Raw genomic sequence first — 9,301 nt, forward strand, 5'->3', positions numbered from 1 at the left:
ATAGAGAACTCAAAAAGAAGTAGTAGCAGAAATGACGGAGGCATAACCACCAGCAAGGAAATGTCTCACCGAGGGGTTAGAATAGTGAATGGTCTCCCCTCTTAAGAATATTTCTTCAGCAGTATTTCTGCCTCAAATACTATTGTCTGATGACAATAACTGATTATTTTGGACAGTGTATTTTCTGTTGCCCCATGGGCAAACAGCAATGAAATTACATGTTGAAAAATATGTTCTATTTGTAATATTCATTAGATACCAATAAAGGCAAAGATAAATGGCAGCACATACTGGTGTTACAGATGTTAAAGTGTTAATAAAAGGTTCACACTTTACATTATGTGTTTACAAGTTCTTGTTTCACAAAAATGTTTGTAAAAATGAAGAGGTATCTCAACTATATCCTAAAGGATTTTCAAAGGGTTTTCAAAGGAGAGGATAGGGAAAGACGAAGGACCAAATGGCTCCTGGTATGGCAGTGTGACGGGGGGGGAAAGGGTCTGGGAGCTGCCCATCTGGAGTACTGCGTCCAGCTCTGAGGCCCCCAACATAAGGAGGACATGGAGCTGTTGGAGCGAGTCCGGAGGAGGCCACGGAGATGCTCAGAGGGCTGGAGCCCCTCTGCTCTGGAGACAGGCTGAGAGAGCTGGGGCTGTTCAGCCTGGAGAAGAGAAGGCTCCGGGGAGACCTTCTAGCAGCCTTCCAGTACCTGAAGGGAGCCTACAGGAAAGCTGGAGAGGGGCTTTTTACAAGGGCATGTAGTGATAGGACAAGGGGTAATGGTTTTAAACTGAAAGAGGGTGGATTTAGATTAGATATTAGGAAAAAATTCTTTACTGTGAGGGTGGTGAGACACTGGAAGAGGTTGCCCAGAGAAGCTGTGGCTGCCCCCTCCCTGGCAGTGTTCAAGGCCAGGTTGGATGGGGCTTGGAGCAACCTGGTCTGGTGGAAAGGTCTCTCTGCCTGTGGCAGGCGGGTTGGAACTGGATGATCTTTAAGGTCCCTTCCAACACAAACCATTCAATGATTCTGTGATTCTATGAAAACAGAGGCAAGTACGGAGTTTTATGAACATAGTGCAACTTGTTCATTTTAATCCAGTAAATAGGGCAGCAAATCTGGCAGAAGAAACGCAGTTAAAAACTTTTAAGTCAGCTCAGTGACCTGGCGCTGTCAGATTAGTTTCCTTATGTGATGCATTGCTGAACGTAATGTGTCATTATAAATCTTGGTTGCTACAGCTGTTAAAGCCATAAAGTGAAGCAGAGTTATTAATACACAGTAGTAGTAGCTGTCATGCTCCATTCTGTAATTGAGCATCAAATCTGCAGTTGGGAAACTTCTTTTTTGCCTGATGTGTGGAGTAATTGCATGTCTGCAGAGAGTGAGGAGACAGGTAGGAACATCCCGCCCACGCGGGGCTATGGTGAAATCCTCCTGCAGAGCATCAAGAGCGAGCCCCTTTCTCTGTTGCTACCTGCCTTTACAAGCCTTTGAGGTTTCTGGCGGCGAGATGCAGCAATCCTTCCTCCCAATACATGGATAGAAGTAGACTCGTGAAGTCCAGTATAGGCGTGCAGAGTGTACTAATGCAGGGAACAGCAGTCTTTCAAAAACCTGAGGTTAAATTGGCCACTAGAAGCACAGTGACAGCTGGGAAGTTCCTGCTCCAAGGGATGAGATGCTACCACGTAGGGCTTCCCAGCTCCCACCAAGTTCTGAGCTCAGCAAAAGCCGAGAGACACTCCTTCTCCAAGGGGCAAGAAGTGCCACCAGGCCCCTTCACCAGCAGGACCCGTGCAAAGTGGGAGCTCCAAGCTCCTGCTGCATTTAGAAGCAAGGAGGACAGAGAAACCCAGAGTCGCTGGCTCTCACGAATGTCCTTTTGAAGATGTCCCCACCCATTAGCCCTTCCACCGCTTTACTGCGTGCCACCTCTGACAACTCGGGCTGCAGACGCTTCTTCTCATGCAGCAGGAGACTCAGTTTTGCTGATCCAGTTGTACTGTGAGGCTCCGGAGCGGGCAGCTCAGGGAAGACCGGCATTTTCTTTTCCCTTACGAAGTAGCAGGGCAGACACACGCTGAGATGGAATGTACTCGCTGGAGCGAGTGGGCAGCGGCCCATCATCTGACTTGTTTTTTCCTTGCACCTGAGCTGGGCCCAACTGCTTAATTAGTCACATGGTTTCCTGGAACCCTGGGGAGAACAAACCGTCAAAACTTTCGGTGGTGCAGGAGAAGACAAAGGCTGAAGGGGGGAGGTGGAGGTGGGGGGAGAAGGAGGGTTTGCAAATCAGACTGAAAAAAATATTTACTCTATTTCGGGAGTCCTGAGCAAACTCAGGACACGTCACCTCAGGCTGCAGGTGGCAAACACAGCAAAGGGGAGTACACAGAAACAGCGAGGTTGTGTAGGGAGTGCAGTCTCGGTCGTGCAAAGCTCTTGCGTGCCGAGCTGCCCGTGGGCTCTGCCCCACGGATTTTGTACTTTCCCCCACTACAGGTTTTCACTTTGAAGTCACATCTTTTTCACATTCGCTTGTCATCCCTGGCCCCAGGAGCCAGTGCAGAGTGTGGTGGTCACACCACGACTGGACCAACCCCCTGGCAGTCTGCATCTATGAGCCCTGTGACTTGCCTCTGCCACTGGTTTTAGTTGCGGATGGTCCTGTTTGTCCCCCCAGTTCACAGATTTGAAGGCTAACAGAGATGATGAACCATCTCTTAGCACTCATACAATCCCTGTGTAATATAATCTCAACGTAAAACCCATAGCCCCCTCAGTAACTTCTACTTGCCTACAGAGTTTCTTCAAATCTCTCACGAGATGAATAATCCAGTGTTTCCCCATGGTAGTTTGCTGCAAGTGTTACCTGCTTTCATGACTAAAGGCCCACACACAGTTTAGTCTGGTTTTAATTTCCACCCATCTTTTTTTTCAGTATGCTTTTTTTCCCTGCTAGATTATAAGGGCTGTTAGCTGAAAACTTGTATGAATTCTTTAAGGCTTTTTCAGTAGGCCCTTTATTTCTAGCTGGTGGCAATGGCAACTGGAAGGGAAGTTTTGCACAGGCAATGCAGTATTGTAGCTTAAAATAATCTAAACAAGAGCTGTCGAGAGACTCCCTGTCCTCAGATACACAGTCACACTCTTTGCTTTGGGTCAGGTTTATGCAATTTAAAACTAATCCATCCAAAGAGGGGATTTGCCTTTGGCTGGAGCAGCTTGCCAGCCTGGCCACCCTGTAATCACACAGGCACTCGGGCAAGCATAGGAGGTGAGGCAGGATGACAGCAAACTTTAAGCTGTGGTGGACTGGCACTCTCAAAAGCCTTGAGGATCACTGAAACTACACAGAGCTGTCTCAATCTGCTCAGTGGGCCACCGTGTGAAAACTCTACAGCTCTGGAAAGCACTGCCCTGCTGTCCATCTCCCTGTGAGGCTGACAACTGGTGCGTGCTCCCTGCTGGCACTGGTAAGGGAGTCCCTGATGAGCACGCAGGTAGCATCCTCAGCAGGATCTCTGTGGTGGCCCATCCCTACCGCAGCTGCTCCATCTGCCTCTGCTGCAGGAAGGCGATAACAATCTCCCTTCCCAACAGGTTTGTCTCACCCCATCAGGTCTTAGGTGACTGCTGGTCTCACCCCCCTCCGTGGCCAGCCACCATCCTGCAAGGATCCAAGAGGCCCTTGCAGACAGTTTTTGCAACAGTTTTGCCTACAGCTGTCTCGTACAGAGCTGTGCTAGAACAATCCCCCCAGTGGCAGATAATCAGGGCTTTCACGCTCTCCTATCTCATACCTCAGGGGAGGCAGGGTAAGGTTACACGTCCCATGTGAGGAGATAACTTTACCATAGCTCTTTCTAATGAAATCTGACATTTTACCTCTGCTCAGAACCTTGCAAAATCTGGCCTATGCTGGGGAAAACTTGCAGCTCCATGGTAGAGGTCCCTTTGGACAGAAAGGCTTGAGGAGGAAGTGAAGCGCTGGGGTCTTTGGAGAAAAGAAGGAAAAGCTAAGGCTGGTGGTGTGTTGGGTGGTAATGTTTTGTGCAGGCGTCCTGCTAAGAGCTAAGGGAGAGTATCCTTACCTACGGGAGGAGAAGCAAGTGCTCTGTCTCCTTTCGCCATAGAACAGACCTGAACCTTATGATGGGCAGAAAAAAAGTGGCGGCACCAAGATTTCTGCATTGCCCCATAGTCTTCAGTGGTGTCACATGTAACTCATCTTGGAATCAAGGAAGATTACCCAAGATACGATGCCTTGTGCTGAATGCAAGTCATAGCTCAGTTAACAGTAAGAGATCAGAATAAAAATCTGGATTTAGTTACAATTCCTGTTCTGCAGTTCAAAATCTACTCGTTGCATGACAGCTACCATAAAACAGAGGAATGGGGCCATTTTCAAGCTGGGCCAGACATGATTTTCAGCAGCAAGAGCCTACACACATATTCCAAACGAAGCCAGTAAGGAATTATTTGGTTTGGCTTCCAGTTTAGGTTGCAGTGGGAAGTGTAACTGGTTCATAACGTGCATAACAAAAAAGGTTCACAGGGATGAAAAAGCTGTGACATTAAAAAGGTGCTTGCACTTCTCATTCCTGAATGAGAAGCCTCAATCAAGAGCTAAGGCTAATGTCTGTCAGCTTTCTTCTGCGTGCAGACTGCACTCCCACTTACGTGGATGTGGACATGTAACAGACCTTAGCAGCAACCTGATGCATTTCCCAGCAGACTTTCTGTGTACTTGATTTCCTCAAGGCTCAGATGGAGAATCCTGCTCGTGGTGACGACCCTACAAAGCAGCCAGGTTATCGCACAGTAAGTGAAGACTCCTCACAGCCGTGCTGTTTGATTTTAATCTCCAAGCCAGCGATTCACAACTGCAAATCTGGATCCCAGTGTGGCTTTTCCAGGCTTCCCAGGTAACCGCTCCTCTAGGTCTCCTTTCTGCACCACGCTTGCCATTGGCATCACAGTACTACTCTGAGGAGTAAGGATAGCAGAAAATCAGAATCGGAAGTTCAGACATTGCGTTTTCCTGTGGTGCTCACCTCTGATCTATCTGTATCCTTACCCCCACTGGGGGTTGCACTGAAGCAAACTCCAGACACCCATCTCGAAAGAGCAACCCACCGACCCCACACAGAAGCAAGCAGTTACTAGAAAGCCACTCTGAGAGTGTCGGAGAGTTGTTTCTACCTCATCTCCAAAGTAAAAAAAAATTGCCAATGCAAAACACATGGAACAGTAACAAATGGGGGCCTCAAAACCACAAGATGAATTTAAAAAATAACGGGATTTTAATAACATATTGGGAGATTCTTTAATGATATGTGTTTGTTTTCTGAGCATTTGTAAGGAGGCAGGACAGGGAGGTGGGAGACCCCTTGATTTTAAAAAGGATGTGGTAAGACAGACACTTGTGGATGTGGGAGGAGAGCATTGCACCAGTACTCACAGATATGTGAGGATTATTATAGAAATTATTACTTAAATAATGGTAAGGGAAAAAGAAAGCAGTGCGCCGACAGCGGTAACCACGTTAGTTAGCATCTTTTCCAGGTGTCTCATGCCTGCCAAGGCCGCCGGCCTCCGATGGTTCCACAGCCGCCATGGCTGCAGGCCCACGGCTGACCCCCCTCCCGCCCCGCCACGAGCGGCGCCGGCCCTGCCGCCCTCCGCAGGCGGCTCCCGGCTGGCCCCTGCCGGCGGGGCCGGGGCCGGGCCCGTGGAGGGCCAGGGAGGCCGGCCCCAGCGTGCCATCGCCCGGTGACAGCACAGCCCCCGCCGCAGGGCCCTCGGCCGCCGCCATCTTGGGAGCGGCGGCCGCGGCGCCGCCATGTTGGGGGCGGTGCTCTGCCCAGGCGGGGCCGCGCGCCGCCGTGTCGGTAGCTGCGGGTTGCCGGGGCGGCGGGATGGTGCCGGTGTTACCGGGACTCTACGTGGGCGGCGCGGCGTCGTGCTCGTCCCCGGAATCCCTGGTGGCGGCGGGGGTGGTGGCGGTGCTGACGGTGGATGCGGAGGAGCCGCCGGCGGTGCCGGGGGTGCGGACCATGCACGTCCGGGCGCGGGACGAGCCCGGCGCCGACCTGCTGAGCCGCCTGGACGATTGCGCCGCCTTCATCGGCGCGGCGCGGGCGGGGGGCGGTGCCGTCCTCGTCCGCTGGTGAGAGCCGGGGCGGCGGGGGCGGCGGGGCCCGCCGCCCCGGGCGACGCTCCTCACGGCCGGCCTGTCGTGCCCTTGCCTTGCAGCCAGGCCGGGGTGAGCCGCAGCGTGGCCGTGGTGACCGCCTACCTCATGAAGACGGAGCGGCTCGGCTGGGAGGAGGCCTACGCCGCCGTCAGGGCCGCCAAACCCGACGCCGAGTGGGTCCCCGGCCCCCGCCCGCCTGACGCTGTCCCCGGCGCGCCCGGCGCCCCCTCAGCCCGCTCTCGTCTCGCCCCCGCCGCAGGGTGAACCCGGGTTTCCAAGGGCAGCTGAAGCTCTACGAGGCCATGGGCTGCGCCGTGGACAGCAGCAGCGCGCTCTACAAGCGGTACCGGCTGGAGATGCTCACGCAGAGGTACCCCGGTGAGTGGCGGGGGGGGCGGCGGGGCCGAGCTGGGCCCGGGGAGCACCGGCCTGGAGCGCGGAGTGAAGCTTGGGGCAGCCTCGCTAGGAGGGCGGTCCCAGGTGGGACCGGTCTGTCCTGAAATGAACGCAGAGGACCGTGTCAGAGGTGGTTGACTTTGAGTATTGCCCTCAAAACAGCAGAGCCTGGAGCTGGCTACGCAAACGTTTGTGTCTTACTGGTTGTAGAGAAATGTAGCTCATCAGCGGGGGAAAAAGAGTCTTTGAGACATGCCTGAAAAACAAGAGCCACGGGGAACTGGTCTCTTTACCAAAATTCAGAAATGGTAAAGGTCAATTTGACACGTTTTCTGATTTTTATGTACCCAGCTAGGCACACTTCACATCCGCTAAAAAGAAGTCAACGGAATTAAAAAAATAAAAATAACAAATGCAAAACTGAGATAAAGTTTAAATCAAGGTATGAAGTAAACTCTCATACTTTAATTTTGCCATTGCTAAGACCAAAGTCTAGAGCCCAGTTCCTTGCATTAAGCAAATCGCAGTCTTGGGTGTGGTGGGATGAGGCTGCTTCATTTTCAGCTTATCTGTCTAATGGAATGGGTGAGTGGACAAAGAAATGCGTGACTGGGGCAGAGGCGCAGCGCTGCCTGGTCCCACACACGCAGCGTGGCTGCATTGATCTGATTCACAACTCGGGACTGACCCCTCTGCAGAACTTCAAGACTTGCCCCGAGAAGTCTTTGCTGTTGATCCAAGCAGTGTATGTCAAACTCCAAACACGGAGGTTCTCTACAGGTGCAGGAAATGCAGGTACTGAACCTTTTATATTTCTCCATTAAATGTCATTTTGAAATTGACTCGAGAAGTCAATTAATGTAAATTAATGGGCAAAATTATTGTCGGGAGAGGGATGACCTCTTCCCTAAGTTTCCATACAGTGTACACCACAAAAAACTAGACAAAGAAAAGTATCTTATGAAATACAAAACTTTGTTCCTTGAAGTTGTGCAGCCTTGTGCAGCCTAACCTGCTGCGCTCTCTGGGCAGGCGTAATTCCACGTGGGTCTGTGAAGTTGCTTGCTCTGAAGCCGTAACTTCAGGTTTGTTTTTGACAATCAGTTTCTCCACAAGCAACTTCTTGTAGATTTTGGGGATTTACTACGTTTTAACTACTCTTTATGGATTATTTAAAGTGAAATTGAATAATCCTGCTGTTTCCTAGGGGTAGGTTTCCTCAAGTATGAGCATAGATTTAAAGTTTTAGTACATAGGAATTGTTTAAAAATAGATCTATATGAGAGACAGCATGCAGCTATTTTCTATTGTCTGTAGGTTTCTCCAGTAAAAAAACAACTATTTTACTACCTTTTTCCCCCCCGTCGTGGAGGGCAGGCGCGCTCTGTTCCGTAGTTCCAGCATTTTGTCCCACGCGGAAGGAAGCGGGCCGACAGCCTTTGCCCACAAGAGGATAACGGGCTCTGCTCAGCCGTGCGGCGATGGCCGTGAGAAGTGTACCTCTTACTTCACCGAGCCCGTGCAGTGGATGGAGCCAGCGTTGCTCGGGGTGATGGAAGGACAGGTGAAGGGGAGCATGCGCGCGCTTTTCTGGCTGGTTTTGCAAAGGCAGAACAAACTGTTTATGATCCCTGATGCGAAAGCCCCCACACAAGGACCTACCTCTCCCAGCCTTTCTGGCGTGAATTTTGCAGCTTATGAACAGATTCTTAAATGTTAAATATCCTTTTGTAAGGAAAGGAGCTGGTGGTCTTGTTGGCTGAGAACGCTAGCCACGCTGCTGGACAGGGTTTATCTGCTGTTAGTTTTTAGTATGAGAAAATTGTTCGTGGGACTTACCTAGAAAACCTGTGTGGTCTCAGGCTGACTGAGGCTTTCTGGAGACTGGCAAAACTGTCCCAGAACCACATCAGGTCTGAGCAGTTGCATTTCCACTCCCTCCCTTCTGCCAGCACAGCTGCCTGCTACATCCCAGGGCTAAACAGCTATGCTGGTTTAGCGTTTTTTTGCCTGTTTTTCAGCCCATTTACCTTCTGTGAAGTGTTACAAGTGAAGGAGCTGGCTCAGCGCAGGTTGCCACAATTTAATGTGCCGTAGAAGTATATTTGAAAGAGACCTACACCTGCATGCGCCTTAGAGGGGGTCATGTGTTTCCCTTGCAGCTTCTGTGTCCCAAATGCGCGTCGAAGCTGGGCTCCTTCAGCTGGTGGGGTGAGCAGTGTTCCTGTGGTCGCTGGGTGACGCCTGCCTTCCAGATCCACAAAAGTCGAGTGGATGAAGCGAGCAGGCTGCCAGCTGGTAACCTCCGAGCTGCCAAAACTTGAACTCATCCCTTCCCTCGATGGATTTCTTAATGTTCACAGAGAACTGCTGGCTACTCTGTGGTTGCTTGTGACTTCCACCCCTTTGTAATGCAGTGGAATTACTTGAACGTCTGCTCTATTTGAGCTGTCTGTATCTGTAATATACATAAAATAGCAAACACTTCCTTCAAAGAGGTGTTATACAGTGGTCAAATATGTACAAAAATGCCTGAATATGAGGTTTTTAGTATATTCTCACTTGATCTGTTGCTGTTTACAGAAGGTCTCAACTCCTTATTTAGAAGGGGAGCTGCTTATCTTCCACTCCAGAAGTTCAAATCGGTTTGTCTGAAACACGCAGCTGAGGTTTTAGGAGGTGTATTCCACAACATAACGTACA

The 9,301-nt window shown here is 50.7% G+C and overlaps 1 protein-coding gene and 1 long non-coding RNA gene across 3 annotated transcripts; one reads left to right on the top strand and one right to left on the bottom strand.

The window, feature by feature from the left end:
• Window positions 1-1,063: 1,063 nt before the first annotated feature.
• On the bottom strand, window positions 1,064-6,286 carry LOC137672974 (uncharacterized). 2 transcript variants are annotated; one of them, XR_011049669.1, is made up of 4 exons: window positions 5,941-6,286; window positions 4,098-4,992; window positions 3,892-4,000; window positions 1,064-2,199 (listed from the first exon to the last, which is right to left on the bottom strand). It is a non-coding gene; the product is annotated as an uncharacterized lncRNA (long non-coding RNA). The 2 variants fall into 2 exon arrangements; XR_011049670.1 differs by lacking the exon at window positions 3,892-4,000.
• Window positions 5,882-9,138, top strand: DUSP12 (dual specificity phosphatase 12). The gene is made up of 6 exons (XM_068417435.1): window positions 5,882-6,175; window positions 6,262-6,375; window positions 6,462-6,580; window positions 7,297-7,393; window positions 7,976-8,162; window positions 8,761-9,138. Exons 1-6 carry the CDS (start codon window positions 5,925-5,927, stop codon window positions 8,920-8,922), a joined length of 930 nt encoding a protein of 309 aa, XP_068273536.1. The 5' UTR covers window positions 5,882-5,924; the 3' UTR covers window positions 8,923-9,138.
• The last annotated feature ends 163 nt before the right edge of the window (window positions 9,139-9,301 follow it).

This window comes from Nyctibius grandis, chromosome 23 (genome assembly GCF_013368605.1).
Source record: "Nyctibius grandis isolate bNycGra1 chromosome 23, bNycGra1.pri, whole genome shotgun sequence".
NCBI classification, from domain to species: domain Eukaryota; kingdom Metazoa; phylum Chordata; class Aves; order Nyctibiiformes; family Nyctibiidae; genus Nyctibius; species Nyctibius grandis.

Bases quoted from the DNA above. Each gene is read 5' to 3' on its own strand.
- DUSP12 (XM_068417435.1), top strand. From the start codon at position 5,925: ATGGTGCCGGTGTTACCGGGACTCTACGTGGGCGGCGCGGCGTCGTGC. The intron at 6,581-7,296 runs GTGAGTGGCGGG...ACCCCTCTGCAG, and splicing joins GCTCACGCAGAGGTACCCCG to AACTTCAAGACTTGCCCCGA. The intron at 8,163-8,760 runs GTGAAGGGGAGC...TTTCCCTTGCAG, and splicing joins TCGGGGTGATGGAAGGACAG to CTTCTGTGTCCCAAATGCGC.